This window comes from Dissoconium aciculare (assembly GCF_010015565.1).
Source record: "Dissoconium aciculare CBS 342.82 unplaced genomic scaffold K489scaffold_7, whole genome shotgun sequence".
NCBI classification, from domain to species: Eukaryota; Fungi; Ascomycota; class Dothideomycetes; order Mycosphaerellales; family Dissoconiaceae; genus Dissoconium; species Dissoconium aciculare.
In genome coordinates this window covers 1592305-1608759 of record NW_022984957.1, presented here as the reverse complement: position 1 = coordinate 1608759, position 16455 = coordinate 1592305, and the positions used below count along the sequence as shown (strand labels likewise).

The 16455-nt window shown below is 52.0% G+C and overlaps 7 protein-coding genes across 7 annotated transcripts; 3 read left to right on the top strand and 4 right to left on the bottom strand.

Moving 5' to 3' along the window:
- Positions 1-1772: 1772 nt before the first annotated feature.
- On the top strand, positions 1773-2260 carry K489DRAFT_381261 (uncharacterized protein). Its single transcript, XM_033605077.1, has one exon. The coding sequence runs from the start codon at positions 1920-1922 to the stop codon at positions 2199-2201; it is 282 nt and encodes a 93-aa protein (XP_033459527.1). The 5' UTR covers positions 1773-1919; the 3' UTR covers positions 2202-2260.
- Positions 2261-4135: 1875 nt separating this feature from the next.
- Positions 4136-7066, top strand: K489DRAFT_302085 (ARM repeat-containing protein; the record flags this gene model as incomplete). The annotated part of the gene is made up of 2 exons (XM_033600443.1): positions 4136-4377; positions 4426-7066. Coding segments are annotated over 2 exons (2883 nt in total), but the record flags the coding sequence as incomplete, so codon positions are not given.
- Positions 7067-8693: 1627 nt separating this feature from the next.
- On the bottom strand, positions 8694-10697 carry K489DRAFT_371319 (uncharacterized protein; the record flags this gene model as incomplete). The annotated part of the gene is made up of 1 exon (XM_033603229.1): positions 8694-10697. The coding sequence occupies one exon, from the start codon at positions 10695-10697 to the stop codon at positions 8694-8696; it is 2004 nt and encodes a 667-aa protein (XP_033459525.1).
- Positions 10698-11301: 604 nt separating this feature from the next.
- Positions 11302-12240, bottom strand: K489DRAFT_320657 (ribosomal protein S5 domain 2-like protein; the record flags this gene model as incomplete). Its single annotated transcript, XM_033601474.1, has 2 exons — positions 11302-11896; positions 11957-12240. The coding sequence occupies 2 exons, from the start codon at positions 12238-12240 to the stop codon at positions 11302-11304; spliced, it is 879 nt and encodes a 292-aa protein (XP_033459524.1).
- Positions 12241-12407: 167 nt separating this feature from the next.
- K489DRAFT_381254 (Cwf15/Cwc15 cell cycle control protein) lies at positions 12408-13328 on the top strand. The gene has a single exon (XM_033605076.1). It carries the CDS (start codon positions 12463-12465, stop codon positions 13234-13236), a length of 774 nt encoding a protein of 257 aa, XP_033459523.1. The 5' UTR covers positions 12408-12462; the 3' UTR covers positions 13237-13328.
- On the bottom strand, positions 12955-14384 carry K489DRAFT_381251 (alpha/beta-hydrolase). The gene is made up of 3 exons (XM_033605075.1): positions 14207-14384; positions 13677-14138; positions 12955-13619 (listed from the first exon to the last, which is right to left on the bottom strand). The coding sequence occupies exons 1-3, from the start codon at positions 14292-14294 to the stop codon at positions 13393-13395; spliced, it is 777 nt and encodes a 258-aa protein (XP_033459522.1). The 5' UTR covers positions 14295-14384; the 3' UTR covers positions 12955-13392.
- A 34-nt stretch (positions 14385-14418) lies between these two features.
- Positions 14419-16305, bottom strand: K489DRAFT_381250 (alpha/beta-hydrolase). The gene is made up of 3 exons (XM_033605074.1): positions 15844-16305; positions 15068-15787; positions 14419-15012 (listed from the first exon to the last, which is right to left on the bottom strand). The coding sequence occupies exons 1-3, from the start codon at positions 15925-15927 to the stop codon at positions 14767-14769; spliced, it is 1050 nt and encodes a 349-aa protein (XP_033459521.1). The 5' UTR covers positions 15928-16305; the 3' UTR covers positions 14419-14766.
- Between the last annotated feature and the right edge of the window lie 150 nt (positions 16306-16455).

Here is a 16455-nt window from a genome sequence, read left to right as displayed (position 1 = left end):
GGTGTTGCGCCGTACAGAGGCTCGGCCTCGAGCGATGACAAGGACCGCTGTGGATGCCGAAGAGCTTCTCAGCAATGTCGGAGGCCCCGCAGGTCTAGTGCCTGCTAATCTGCACGTCGAGCGACATTTCATGCATGCTCGCTTTCCCTCCCGTACCCGTAAAGCCCGTAGAGTTTCGTCCCGACGGCTCCAGAGTCTGTAGCGTGCGCAGCTGCGCATCTGACTCGTCAATCCTCTGGGAGCCGCTTCAACTCTAATACGCCAGCGGCCTGCGGGTGCGCAGCCTTGTTGAGGACACGGGCGTCCCCGGGTTCGAAGCGATACCCATCTGCGCAAAAGCAAACAGCTGCTGCATTCTACACTACCAAGGTGCATGTTCACCGGTCCTCGCAGTCGCGGAACGGGAATGTTATATTCAATATTCTTCGATGTGCTGATCCTGTTGTGGAAGTGCGGACCTACAAGAAATCAGGGTAGGGACGACGGCATGCTGGACGAATTGTCAAGTGGGCACTTCTCAATGGGTGTGGTCGCGAGAGGTTCGGGCAAGGCCTCCGATTCGTTGTCCTGCACGAAGTCACCCGACATTCGTTCTCGGCTCGTGCACCAAGTGGTGATCAGCCATAGGGAACAAGGATGTGCTTCTGAGAGAGTTCGCGGTTCGTGAGACGACGCCCTGCTGTGCGACCTCTGTCCCCGACATACGAGAGCTGCTTCCTTTGACCGGGCAATAGGGAATCACAATGTCGTGGTCGGCGTCAGCGTCAGCGTCCCCAATCTCATGTGGGTGTGCGTGCGAACGGGACGGCACATTCCCGATCACTACTACCCAGGCGAGAAACCTGCGTGCACACACATCTCATCTTGACGTCTTCCATCCTTGCCCATAAGCACAGCCAACTACTGCGCCAAGACAATCCGGTGGTCCCAGGTCCGCGGCGACTATTCCCGCCCTAATTCACTCCCGGTTCTGCACGCGAATAGACGAATTGCCGGCAGCGCAGCCCTGGAGGGAGGGCCTTTTGCCCCGTTGAGAAAAGGGCTACGGGTGTGTGATTGGAAATCCAGCAGCTGCCTCCACGACACGTGTTTGCCGGTGGGCTGCGATATCGCGTTTTGTATTACGAAGCATGTGTGATCGTCTCCTTCTTGGTTGTGATCGACGTCGGCAAAACATAATTCCGCCTTATGAGGACGATCCTTCTATTTCACTATGCTTAGGTCAGCGGATAATGCGAAATATGTAGTTACTTGCAGGTAGTATTGAATAAGCCTCGCCAAACTACACTTTCAATTATTCCTGATAATCAAGGGATTGGTGCCTTTTTGACAAGACGTGCCTGTTCAGCCACGCGATCATCCTGTCAATTATACAGACCGGACTGCTACACTACGAGCATCCAATGAGTCCCATTATAGTTCGTTGGTAGTGGCTCAGCGCAATCTTCGTCTGTCTTGTGGGCGCCTCGGCACTCATCGCAGATGTAGTTACACTCATCACCACTGTCAGCCCTAGAGACAACACGCCGAGCTCGAGTGTAGCTCTGCAACTTCTGTATGGGGCAAGCGAGCGCGACTTGTTGCTTTCCTCACGTCGAGGATGCGTGTCGTGAGGGACAGCATGACACCAACCCTAATGCGACACATAGCCCAAACCCTATCAGCCATCCCGAGTATGAGCAGGTCAATGACATTCAACTTCACGATTTGTCGTCATGGCACAACGTATAACGGGTACAGTATATGGTCATACACATCGTGGCTATCATCATCGGAGGGATATCAAACAAATATCGTCGTGTTGTAGTTCTGTTCGAGCGACCTGAGATTGGTGTGGATTAACATGTTTATCACGGTATTATCCTCAGGCGACAGTTCTCGTTCAATATCTGGACGTTGCGTCCTGGCAGCACAATGCGATGGCGTCTCACGACCGTGGTCGACTCGTGGGCACTTCCCTGCTGGCGCGCTGGTTGTTTCCACTTGCGGCCTGCCGCATCAAGACTTTGCTGTCATGTAACGCTCGGATCCCGGATGTCTTCTCCAGACCCATCTCACAGCCGGACAAGTCTCAGTATACGTATGTCTTGTTCCATCGGCACAGCGGCATGGTTGGTTGCAATTGTTCGTGGCGAGAGACGTTAATCGGAAAGCCATTATACAATGTGATGCGTGGAAGCGGTGTTCGAAAGAAGACGTAGACCTCGAGGTGGAAGATGAGTTTACCTACTTAGATAGGCATGTACCCACCCACCTAAGTAGTAAGCGGACAGGAGGTGACGCGCTGACAATGCCCCTGGACTTCACTTTTTAAAGGCCTGAAGAGCATCGGAACAAAGATCGGTACGGTCCAAGAAATGTTAGCGTATCGTGTGGATGGTCCCTCCGAGCGTTGCGAATGCCTCTATTACGTGGAACATGACGCTGTCCCTGACACACGGGAGGCCTACTTATGCGACCCGATCAGCCGCGGCGGTTGGGTAAAGCATCAAGGGTGAAGCCGCGCTATGCATCGGATGCAATGTTGTCACTACGATATCCCCAGTACAGATTCGAATGCCTTGAACACTCGTACCAACTTGTGGAGGAGCGCCGAAATCAGCGCGGTGTTGATCGGCAAACCGAATGACTGTTCATGTCAATGTATCTGTGGGCTCTCAAGAAGCGGACGACTGATGAAAACCAGGGTGAATATACGGCCGTCGAAAGGGCGCACGGAAGAACCCCGGCCAGTCGTTTGGATAACTCAAAGTCGAATGCTGCTTTCAATTTTATTCATGGACATCAAGTGCTGTACGGCGAGCAAGCCGGAGCCATTCGATTTCGACCTGCCAAGGGTAGAGCGTGAACAAATTTCGCTGGGTAGCCGCCAGGGTGATGACCACACTCGGCTCGAGACAGCTGCATCCAGAAGCCTGCATTGTACGTAGCTAGCATACGATCTTGACCATCCTAACTGCAGGTTCATAATCTGAAACTGCATATATCCTGTTCCTACCTCTAAGGGAGTGGTGCCCGACGCGTGATTTATAATTATTCTGTACTTCAGACGCGTGTGGGTGGGCGTGGACTGGCGGAGGAGAGCAGGAACAAACCTGGAAACTTCTGGGGGGTTGCGCTTAGAAGCACGGCCGCTACGCCATACATTGCAGCGTTATTCGTCGCTTACTAGGTATTGCTGTGTGAAAGAATTGAAAGAACCTTGGATTGATGGGTGACAGGCCGGGGAAGCCCTGGCAGCGGGCGGGACTGCGTCACCCTTCGGCCCACCTGCTTCGAAATGCGGATTCTCGTATGAAGAGCCTCCCAATCACGGGGAGCACGACGTCGTTCATCGTGCGTTTCATCGTCTTTTCCCTCCAGTCATCAGTCAGTAGTGGACGGCAGCAGCTCAGTCCAGTCCAGTGCAGTCGAGAAAGATATCCGCGCTCCGCTCCGGCTTCTGCTCACAATCCAACCCACCACCACCACCACTACTACCACCACCATCTCCACCACCTCCATCACTACTCCTGTTACCACGTCTCCCATCCTTCAGCTCTCTCCCAATCTCCTTTACGCACATCCGTAATCTTTATTCGACTCTCGTCTCTCTCTATCCGCCGCCTCTCGACTCTCGAACATCCCGTGGGACGGCTCCTCCGCATTTCTCTTCGCCAGGTCTGACGTCTGCTGCCCTTTCAGCAACGTTCACCTGTATATTCGTCCTGCGCGTGCAACCTAATCACTTCGGCTCCCATGCCTAGATCGCCATCCGTACAAAGCATCAAACCTTTGCTCTCTTGGGTTACTCAAAATTCAGCACGCTGCAGCTTGGAAAACTGATCTTGCCGCATCGACTCTCCCACCTCAGCCGTCAACAGTCGAAAAATCTCAACGGAGCTGCGGCAGTGTCATTCGGCTCAGGACGCCCGCACGACTAGCAAGCAACGCAGGATCCAAAACGTCATTGTACATCGCACTGCGACGGTGTCTCGCACTCTGCTGGCACCACATCCAGAATTGTCGAAGCGTTATAATTACATGAGAAGTTGCAACAGACAATAGGAGGAAAATCGTCGAGGATACAGGTGCACCCGACTACCTACGCCTTTCTCCCTCAACAAGCGGAGCAAGTCCTCCAAAATAATTCATAATGGCACCCAGCAAAGGCGTGGATTATACGCTGAACCTGGACGGTCTACCACAGCTCGGCCTTGCACAAACCCGTTCGGCCAATACTTCACAAGCGAATTCGCCCGGGGAGACGCCTGCTGGCTCAGGTCTCCGGTATCCACTAGGCAGTGGTCTCGCAGGCGTGGCAGCACAATCAGCCATCGGAAGGAACGGAGCTGGATCTCCGTCGAAGGAATATGGGAGCCGCTTGTTCCCCAAAAGGTATGTAGATAAGATGCGAAATGGGCCAGGCGTAGCTGACATCCACAGGGCTCGTGAAATTCAGCAGCAGGAAGGGCTTTCGCCGCAAATATGGGGCCCGCCACCGACTGGCAGTGGTCATTCTACGCCTTTGCGGGAGACAATCCCCGAGTCTCCTGGCAGCGACAGTTTCCCGGACTTTGATGCCGATCAAACAGGTCTGGGTACCAGTGTGCTAGACACGCTGCCACGGCGGACTCGGGCTGGCACAGTCCCATCAAGATTTCCAGCACCTCATTCTCTGGGAAGCTCGCAATCATCGGCGACCCGATCGGCTCGTGTTACACCTGTGCCAAGTCCTTTCCAAGGTGGTTCCCCACATAGCCTTCATGAGCCTCAGGGAATCAACGTGCTGCCTGCAAGCAATGCGACCCTGCTTTCGCGCCTGCGTGCAGGTTCTATGCCTCAGCGCAACAGCATTCTAGGCGGTAATAACCCATTTGGAAACTCAGTATTCATGAGCAACTGGACACCGATCAGAGACCGCGCGGATACCTTGCAAAGTATCAGGTCGTCTGAAGGTCCATCGTCGCCGAGAGACGGTCCAGTTGAAGGTGACGTGCGCACCTTGGACTATTTGGGACTCGTTGACACGCCACAATCAGCTCGCCCAGCCGGCTTGTCTCGATCGGATCTTGAAGCGCTCGTAAGTCAGCAAAGAGCCACAAGTGGAATGACTATTGCAGATCTCGCATCGCATAATGCGTTCATCAACAAGAACACTGCAAACCGATTTCGATCGTACTCGGTGAACGCAAAGGAAAAGTACGCCGACGTTGACGACGATGATTCGGATCCATACGACGGACAACAAATATACACAGATGAGGCTGCCGCGCAGGCCGCGGCGATACACGAGGCTGTCCGTCAACACAACCTTGACGTGCAGGCTTTCGCCAACTTCGCAAGTGCTAATCGTCCACGAGCGCGAACTGCCGGAGTGTTGGACTCACCATTGTCTCGAGGAATCCGCAATCAACAGTTGCCTGGGCCTTCTAGACTAGAGAGCAGCATCACAGCAGCAGATCTTCAAAATGAGATCGAATCTGATTACACCGGGTTGGCGCATGCCGTGCACACAATGAAGCTCGCTCCCAAAGGCCCTTTCGAGGCTGCCCTGGACCCAAATAACCTCGAAACTCCCACAAGAGCACTTTGGCTTGGCAGCATCCCTCCCTCCACTACGGTATCTTCATTGAACGTCATATTCGGACCATTCGGACCAATCGAGTTCGCCCGTGTCCTTACCCACAAAAGCTGTGGTTTCGTCAATTTCGAAAACGTTCAAAGCGCCATCGCTGCCAAAAATCAGTATAACGGCAAGGATATATTCCCTGGCAGTGGACCCATTAGAGTGGGCTTCGCAAAAGAGCAGAGCGCTTCAAATACACCTGGTGCAAATGGGGCCTTCCCATCGCCAAGCCCTGATCCGTTTGCGACAAAGACTCGTTCCGACGATTCTGCTCTCAGAACATCAGCGCTGCCGGTCGACGTCAATGCACAGACGGCAGCTGCTGCGCTTGTCACTCCGAGACTTGCTGATTTGCAGGAAGAAGTTTTCAGCATCGTACAGCAGTTCGGCGCGACTGCCGATGATCATCCTAGCATCGCAGAGAAACTCAATGCTGCTGTGAGCTTCAACGATTTCGTTGCGGAGATTCCCGTTGTTGCAGAGCCAGGTCACACTCGCGTCCATGATGCTCCGCGCCTTCGCGAAATTCGAAAGCGCATAGACAACAACTCCTGCAGTCCAGCCGAAATTGAAGGCATTGCCATCGAGATGATCCCCGAGATTGCTGAGCTCTCCTCCGATTATCTCGGCAACACCGTGGTGCAGAAGCTGTTCGAGCATTGTACCGAAGAGACCAAGGAAGCAATGCTCACAGAGATTGCCCCACACCTGGCGGAGATTGGCGTGCACAAGAATGGTACATGGGCAGCACAAAAGATTATTGATGTGGCCCGCACCGAGAAACAAATGCGTCTTATTGCAGACGCGCTCCGGCCGCACAGCGTCAACCTTTTCTTGGACCAATACGGAAATTACGTCATGCAGTGTTGCCTGCGCTTCGAATCACCCATGAATGGATTTATCTTCGACACCATGCTCAGCCGGCTCTGGGATGTCGCTCAAGGCCGATTTGGCGCCCGTGCTATGCGTGCATGCTTGGAGAGTCATCATGCCACGAATGACCAGAGGAGGCTCATGGCTGCAGCGATTGCGTTGCATAGTGTGCAACTCGCAACAAACTCCAACGGCGCGCTACTTTTGACCTGGTTTTTGGACACATGCACATTTCCGCGACGACGATCTGTCCTCGCACCGAGACTCATTGCGCACCTCGTGCACCTCTGCACGCACAAAGTGGCGTATCTAACGGTCTTGAAGGTCATTAATCAGCGCGGTGAGCCGGAGGCCCGCGATGCTATCCTCCGTGCTCTGTTTTTCGACGAGAAAACGCTTACAGACATTGTCAACGATCATTCCTGCGGTGCTACGCTCATCTTCAAAGTCTTGACAACCCCTTTCTTGGATGAAAACATCCGCTCCGAGTGCATCGAGAATGTCCGCAATGTTTTGCTTCGTATCAAGGCGCAGCCTTCTCAAGGCTACAAGCGCCTCATGGATGAAGTTGGCCTCTCAACTCGCCATGGCGCGACCCCGGTGAGCCACGAAGGACGTTCGAACAATGTTACAGTGCCGGCAAACGGCGCCGTCGCACACATGGACGCCACTCCTTCCGCGTACAACGGTCAAGGTTACGCTGCGGCCGGTCCACAGCACCCATCCATCAACCAAGGCGTGAACTCTCACGCGCAGCGCTCGACAAGCATGGACTCGAGCTTCGATCCTTATATCAATGGCTACACCCACAGTCCCTCAATGTCGCACAATGGCATGACACCGACCTCGGCCGTGCAATATCCGTTACAGCAGGCCCAGCCTCAAATCTCTCGAAATGCAGGCTTCTATCCCAACCAGAATGGCATGCAAATGCATTCTGGATTGCCATACGCCAATAATCCACCAGTGCAACATATGATGGACCCATATCGTCAGAACATGGCTGGTGCACCGATCGCGCCTCCTGGTATCGTTGGGCAAACCGGCTACCAACAACCAGCTTACGGAAATGCTATGATGGGTATGAACAACACTTTGAACAATGGCTACGGACAATACCAGAACCAAATGCCGCAATACTATCAGCAACCGCCAATGCAGAGCATCGGTCAGCAAAGACGAGGTCGGGTAAGCTCACACCACACTGACGAAATTCTCCTGAAAGTCAGAACCGAACACTAATATCTCCGCTTTCTTCGCAGCGCTGAACGTTCTCGCGTAACAAACCTCAACCCTTGTGAACAGCCAATCCGACGCTACCCAAGACTTTCCAATGACGAGCACCACGTTCTTTGCAGCATATTCGTATTCTATTTTAAGACCTATGATTATTCTTTCATCCCTTGTCGTTTCCAAACAACACGTTCTCATCCACCCGGCGATGCGATGGTCCTTACTGAAATGCAGCCCAGGAGTTTCCGTAAAAAAGACGGAAGGAAAAAAGGGGTGTCCCCGCATAGAGAAATCCATTTTTTCTTCTGATGTATCATGTTGTTTGATTATTTGATCATTCGCTCACGCGGCTGCTGCTGGTGATCCTGTGGACTTTCCCATTCTTTTCTCCCTGTCTGTCTGGTGGGCGTTTATTGATCGCGCGGCGTGTGGCTCGAGCGAATGATCTTGCCAGATGGGTGACATGGAAGGCAGGCCGGAGTGCACGCGTTTGCAATTTTCCTTCGGATAGCGGGATCTGGCGTCTCGGCGGAATGAATGGCGTTGGCGATTGGTTCATAGAACGGCGCTGTGGTTTCACAGCGTGCTGGGTGGTCCCGATGGTACCTTTTCTGGATATTCTGTACGCTTTACTCATTTCTCGACCTCGTGCCTTGAAATCGTCTTCACCCGTATGGCTTCTCGCCGACATTGCAAACTCGTTGTTCCATTCCATCGTGCTCGAGCCAGAAAGCCGCGCGACGATGTCATGGATTTGAGTACAATCCATCATGGACAAATAAATAACCCCTCCCTTACATGTTACAGTGTGTGATCGCCTTTTTCTTGACCATCTTCGTGTACGCTGCTGGGCTCGGGGAACCTCATGTACATGTCACGCACTTTCGCATTTCAAAATCGGTACGATTTGGGGGAAAGAGTATCATTCGCCTGATGTTCCAAACGTCTCGACTATATTTGCGCGCTGAGGTCAATTGTCTCACATATTTCTCGGCCCTCGCAACTCACGCTTGCGAACGCGAACCCGCTTCGATCCCAGCTCGCGATCAAAAAGATCGACGTCCATGTCGATCTCATTGGTGAGCTTGTGCTTGGCTTGTTGTATAGCCTCGAGAACATCGTTTATCTTCGTGGTGGTGTGCTGTGAAGTGGCTTTGACGAAAGTATCAATGGCGACTTCGTTTGCCATATACACGGAAGTGAAGATGGCGTTGTCTACCATTTCGTCTTCGAAGTATGAATTCGTCTCTTCACCGAACAGATCATCTGCGACCACCTCAGTCTTGGCAGTCTGCTTGTGTACAGTGTAGACACTTTTCGATAACCATCCGATCTTGGATTTCGGCGGGATGCCATCATAGAATGTTCTCAGAAAACGTTTCGTGCGTACACGAAGCGCCCCTACGCCAAGGTTGAAAACCGTGCAAATCAGCTCTCCATCGCCGCTCGTCTCATGCTTAAGTGTCCAATCAGGGCCATCGGCGAAGCCCGGCTTTACGGGATCATGTCTCAACGCCTCCTTGATGACGGCCTTGTTGCTTCGACACAGACTATCGTAAGTTCCGCAGAGCATCCAAGCAGAGTCTCCTGCATTAATCGCTTCTTGTACATTTGTTGCATCGGCGCTGTAGTGCTCTTGACGTACGACCTGATAAGCATAATGGCAGAAGTCTTCTGGACACAATTCCGAGGGTTCTGGGCTCTCGTCTTTGGCAACCAGTTGACGAGTCGAAGTATCACAGTCTTTCTCCGTGTCTGAAGCGATCGATTCGAGAGCGTTGATATCTGCAAAAATCGTTTTCCCACCTGTTGTTGCTCGCGAGTAAGGCCCAGTCTCAGTCTCCAAAGAGTCTGCTATCCTGTGGACGGCAGTGCAGGAAATCTTGCCTGCCCCAGACAGCATAGGAATCCCTCCACTTTCCACTGGGCCACTTCGCAAGTGTTGTCCCTTGTTCGTCAAGTGCTTTGATCCTCGAGATGCCTTTACAAGTGCGTTCACTTTTTGCTTTGCCTCAACGTCCCCTGAGGCGACCTTGTCCAGCAGCGGAATATTGTCAGACATTCCAGCATCCCGTAGAGCGTTCTTCACTTTAGTAAGGCGTTTGGACAAGGATTTTGCATCTTTCCGATCAAACCCATGTTTCTGACGCTGCTCCAGTACCCACGGCCAGTCGTGTCCAGCATCACGCCATCGTAGCACCAGAATGTCTTGGCTATGAATGGCCACCCCAGTATACGACGTTCTCTTAGCATGCGGGTTTTGGTCGACATCCCTAGAGCTACCAGAGTCTCGCTGAATTGACGCCGCCTGTGTTGGGGGCATTTTTGGCATACCTTGTGTCGCACTGGGCAATTTAGTTGCGTCAATGCCACCAATGACTGCGCCTTTCGTAGATAGTTCATTCGTCTGTACTAGCGCAGCTTCACCATTCCTAAGATCATTCTGTTGTGTGAATGGTTCTGGATGAATGGCATTAGGCCTCTGCCATTCAGGTGCAATTGAATCAGACACATCGGGCTTTTGACAAACTGCTGGCTCGCTGTAAGACTTAGGAGCATTGCTGTCGAGCGATATTGTAGGTTCACTACCATGACTCGTGCCCGAGGGCTCATCACGAGGATCTCGACCTGGCGTTTCGGTCGAGTCTGGGGTTTCCGCTTGCTCGTCGTTGCACGAATCAACAGACAGTGAGGTTGTTGGTGTGCCCAGGCTTTCGAACTGACCAACTTCCATGCTCTGCACAAGCGCATTTTGGTGGTCTTCAATATCATTGTCTGGATATTTAGAGTTCGGCGACGATGCTGTCGACAAGGACAAAGTTCCTCCCAAATGCTTCGAGTTCTGAGAGTCGGGCAAATTTTGGAATGGCCAGCCGAGCATGCTGCCCATGTTTACACAGAACCGATCATCGATCGTTTCCACTTCCCAATGATTGAATCGAACACAGATCTTTCGAGAGTTCGTGTATTCTGCCACGTCCATCGTTAACTTATGAGGATAACGAGCAATTATTTCTCTGCTAATAGAGGCCCGCAAGTGCTTGCCCAACTATCATAACCAATTTGTTCAAAATGTCGTAAAATTCCACGTCGGTAAAGGTACAGTGTACTTGTCGCTTTGAACCAGGGTGTGTTGAATCAGACAGTATAGCGGCATCTGAAGATATTCCGAGGGCCATGCAAGTGGACATCGAATGGATTTGTAATGATGTCTGCGAGTAGTGCTAGGAATTCGTGAAGGGTGATTTGCAGACCACGGCGCGAGGCCTCCGTCAGGTGCGTGATATGAAGCGACGGTAGACCGCGTCGATGTGTGTTGCAGTAGGTCGATGTGTCGAGAGATGTTGAATGCCGCCCTTGAGAATATGAAGGTAGATTGCATGTGACAGTGGCAGTCGCGGACAGTGTGTTGACGCAAAAAAGTATGGACATTGGACCTTCGACCGGGCTTTGTCTCGAGACCAGATACCGCAACCAAGGCCTGATTTGAGCTTGTAACGCGAGTCCCATGAAGTGTTCTTGGCTAGTGGTTGTGCAAGCTTGATCTGGTTGTGAGTTTGGAGTGACAATACAGGCTGTGAATTTGATCATCGGTCATTCTCGGCGCTCAGCTCGGCCATCAAGCCCCCGACATTTCGGCGTTTCTCGTCTTCCTCGAGCCTCGTCCTCACCAGCTTATCAAGCATCTTTGCCTTTTCTAGGACCGCATTCGTGCATGCCAAAATACTGACGCCATCGATTGGAGTGCCACCGAACTTGGCGATTTGACACACTTCGCCAAAGCGATTGAGCGAAACAATGATCTCACCCTCTCTGCACTGCTCTTCCAGCAGCGTCGCATCGTGGAGCATTATCGAGCCATTCTCGTAGTACGAGGTTGTGACGCAGAACGGTTGGTGTTGCATTTGCAACTTGACCGGCTCTCGTTCTGTGCTGGCGAAAATCGTAACCTCCTCGCCGTGAATTTCTACGTCAGGTCTTCTGAAATGAAGGAGCGCTGAAATGAGAGCGAGGCATGTTGCGTCTATGATATTCCCATCGTGGTCGAGAATATGTACATCAGCACGAATGTGGAAGCACTTCGACCCAGCAATGATACACAAGCTTTCAGTATCGAGTGCGCCAGAGCGACGGATCGTCTTCTCAAGGAGACGAGAAAGAATAACTTCCGTTTGATCCTGCCTGTGGAATTGTTCAGCACATAATTTAGGGATTGTACTTCAATGGATCGCGAGTGCTCACCGTCCGACTTCAAAAGCAGGACTGGCAATTGGGCTCAATTCCGAAGCTATTGTGAATATACCGTCAAACTTGCGATCGGTGTATGGAACTACAACTTCGGCCGATATTTTTACAAGCACTCGTGTCTTGCCTATGCGAACGTCTGCAACTCCGTACTCGTCGCCAAATGCCAAGTCGATTGATCGAAATTGATCGAAAGCTCGGCCATCGAGCCTTACATCCTCTTTCAATGCAGACAAGAGGAACTCTCGCTCGTTATTTGAGATCTCAGCTTCGCGTGGCATGTTGAGGCGGATGTGATGTTGTGATTTTCGGTGCTGTTGAATTTTCGAGGTCGACGGTACGTCAAAGTTCATCGCATGTGAAGATCGTCAGGTGCACGTGCCTGCCGTAGAGAGGCAGGATACATCCATTCCTGGGGCAAGTTGACCTGTTTTGTTTGCAAGAACAATTCACACCGGACATCACTCAAGCTGCTATAATCATACTCATATTTGAGCGATACCATGACGACCGCACATAGACCCACTTTCGATCCCGCGCGAGGAAAGGAAGCCGCCCGTGGCGAAGCATATCATCAGCGCCTGTTGCCTGCGCATAAAATCCTCAAATTTCGTCAAGCCACTCAAGGCGCGCCAGACGAGCAAGCTCGGCGTAATTTGCGCGCTGAGCTCCTCCGAGCCGAGGCAAAGCATTATGCGAAAAAAGAAGGACGCGAATACATTGAGGAAGAATCGATTGATGTGCCATCGAAAACGCTGCAGCTCGAAGATGGTCCAGCGTCTCCCGGAGGCACGAAGCGGAAGCTGGTAGACGGGACTTCAGGATTTGACAATTCCGAAGGCTTCGAGCCAGAGGAAGATTACGAGGCGAAGAAACGGCGCGTACTAGAGGAAACTCGGGACATCGACGCAGATTCAGAGTCGTCAGAAGAGTCGGATGAAGAAGAGTCGGAATCGGATGAAGAGTCGGATGATGAAGAAGCAGAATTACGTCGTGAGTTGGCTAAGATAAAAGCGGAGCGTGCAGAGGCCGCTGCGAAAGCCGCTGCAGAACAGGAAAAGAAGGATCAAGAGCAACGCGAGAGGGACATAGCGCTGGGAAATCCACTACTAAACCCACAAAAGGAGGACTACGGTGTGAAGCGTCGATGGGACGATGATGTGGTTTTCAAGAACCAAGCTAGAGGAACGGACGAGCGTGGCAAGGAGAAGCGCTTTGTGAACGACCTTCTCCGCAGTGACTTCCACCGCCGATTCATGGACAAGTACGTTCGTTGATATTGCTTCGACTATACAACAGCCTCCAGGAGGGAGTGCGAGCTATGTATTCTGCCCATTGGCGAGTCATTCGTGGGATCACAGTTTGGTGGTCGGACTTTGAGGTACCAATGTCAATGCGGGCTGGACGTCTCAACAAGAAGGATTCTAGCCGACTTACGCCGCCCACGCCCTATCGTTCTTCAAGTATTCATCGAACCAAGCCACGGCCTGAACAAATGCAGCCTCCTTGGCATACTTCACCTCCTTCTTGGAAATATCACCGCGCACAGCGAACCCATGTTCGACAGAGCTGTAGAGCGTGATTTGGTACGGGATCGTCATCTCCTTCAAGAGATCCTCGGTTTGGCGGCGCTTCTCTGCTGGGAAGATTGAGTCGGTTTCTGCAGCCTCGTATCAGCATAGGTCGAAAGTCACTTTGTTTTGGAGCATTTCCTTACCGGCAGCGGAGATTGACAGCGGGCCTGTCAACGCCTTGATTTCCTCGACATCAACGAAGCTGGGATGCGCCATGTAGCCAACATCGACACCTTTGCCGCCTGTCATGAAGCGCGCAACGTATTTGGCACCGAAGCAGTATCCGACTGCTCCAATCTTTTTGACACCTTGGTTGGTCTTCATGTCCTTGATCACAGCCTCAACGATCGGATCAGTTTGAGCTGGGCCATGACCACCGCTGGGCCCGCTCGATTTTAGCCACTCCATAAAGTCAAAGCCCGGTGGGTTGTTAAGACGGATCGGGTCTCCCTCGAACAGATCGGGCACGACAACGTAGTAGCCATTGGCGGCAAATTGGTCCGCGATCAGCTGAGCATTGATGAAGTTGTATCCAATCACATCTGTGAGGAGCAAGATGGCGATCTCGGTCTGCTTGGATTCGGGATAAGCGAAGTATGTATCAACTGCAAAGGCCGAAATGTAAGTTTGACATTTAACGTGTATTTGATGTTTTGCAAAGGTGCGCGCGTACTGTTGCCAATCTTCTTCGTCTCGCCCTTGGCTGATCCTTCGTGGGTGACACCAATGGTGCAGCACCTCGCTGGTGGGTTGGATGCCATTGTGTTCGAGTGGTTTGCTTTGATTCAATTTCGACTTGATTCAAGGATGAGGAGGGAGCCTTGGAATTCTGGAATGTGATTCTCTCAAAACATGACGGACATGATGCAATATATACTAGATCGTCGCATACCGTAGCTGGGGCTCGGTTCTCAAAATCGAGCTGACAGGCCCTACGTAATCCCAACAGCCATGGAGTGCAATGTAGGAATAGTCGCCCCCACTAGTCCCCTCCTCCTCGCCATTTTTATGTCCCTTCTCCGATTATGTCCGCCCTCCGACGGTTTTATGCCCAGGTGAGCAGCGATCTCGCAATGCTCAGCGCATTGTCCACGACGATCAATACTGAAGAAATGTACAGAGTGAAAATGTCGGTCTTTGAGGAAACGCTACGGAAGTACATCCCGATAAACCCTGATCGGCGTTCATCGAACCTAAGGTTGAGCGAACTGCCACGGTCGTAGCGCAAAAACATCATACTTTGAGAAGCCATCTGAAGCCTTCAATCGTGTCCATGGGCCATTGTCGCGAGGCTTTCAAATCTGGTAGCGTCAAATAAAAGCAATGCGGTAGCCCGGGATAGAGATGAACTTTCGTAGCGATCCCGTCTTTCTCCAAAAGCTCGTTGAATAGAAAGCTTTCATCACGGCTGGCATCCAGCCCGCAGATTTGGAAGTATGTTGGCGGCAGGTGCTTGTGGTTGTCTTCTGTCGGCCAAACCTGTCGTTGAAGTCAGCAGGATGATCGAGCGATGCACATGTCCTTCGCGTCTTACCATCGGCGCGTATAATTCGGATGTAGTATCGGGTTTAAGACATTGCAAGAAAAGCTTTTGCATGTCTGCAGAGAGCAAAGGATCGCTGCGCACTTCTTCCTGGTTCCGACTCAGGAGCCTCATGTCGTACTCGTCGCCGAGTTTGTGGCCATCAATCAGTCGACAAGAACCGCAACTATTCCAGAGGCCGGTCAACGGAGGCTCGAGCTTTTCGTCGCGCGCGAGATGGCTTAACACTACTGAGATCGTCGCGCCAGCAGAGAAACCGCCGATGATGAAACTTGTACGTGGATGAGCTTTTAGTTCTCCAAGTGCGTTCTTAGCAATCCACTTTAGACTGTCCCAGCAATCATTGATCCCGCAGGGAAATGGATATTCTGGAGCAAGGCGGTAGGCCGGAGCAGCGACTACTGCGTGGAACTGCTTCACGAGTACCCTTGCGATTTGTGACATCTGTGTTGGACTTCCCATAGCGAATCCGCCGCCGTGGTAGAGGACTATTAGTGAAGGTTCCGCCTCCTGCTGTAGGCCATCCTTCATGCGCCAAATGCGAATTCGAATCTTGTTTCCATCCCGCCCAGTCGCATAGAGATCTGTCTCCGTAACCAATGGATCTAGCTCATCCATTTCCTCAGTCAGAGACGTGAACATGCGAAGTCTCGAGATCGCAACATCTTGCTCTAAGGTGTCAATGCTCGAGGGTGGCCAGAATCTCCTGATCTGTATCTTCACATTCAGCCTGGACTGTGATTGTGATGTGTACGAAAGTATCGTACCTCTTCGTATTCTGGATCTGGTTTGGCAAGGGCAAGGATATCTTGCACAGACATCTGTGAAAAAGGTAGTGTTGGGGCAGACATGATGGCGCAGATGACCAATGCTTTCGCTTATCGTTGCAGCGACTTTGCTTGCTGGAATCTGTATGACCAATGGACATCAAAGAGGCGATAATTTCCAGAATCTATCGGATTCACAAGGCGAACAAGCTGACTCAATTCGCGGAGTATGCAGCTTGTAATAAGCTGGAGAGCGTGCATGCCGAAAAGCCCGGGAACCTTGGCGGAAAGACGCCGGAGCTTTATGGCTTCACGAATCGATGTAAGCGATCGACAAAAAGTCTCCGCATTGCCATTGCGCATGATGTACGGCAAATCAGTGTTGGGGTGCACAGTACTTGGGCAAATATTTGCATATCGTATTCGTCGTGCGTGAAGCCAACCACGGCACACGCTCCACATTCATCTGGTGAGGTGCAAGCTCGTTCGGCACAAACGGTTGCGCGGTGAAATGCAGTATTCGCCAGCGTTCTCGGACGCGTGCTCTACAGCGAGCATGCGTTGAATTGTCGTGCTGCTGTGATTTGGCCTGGCGCAAGTAGTCACGAAAAA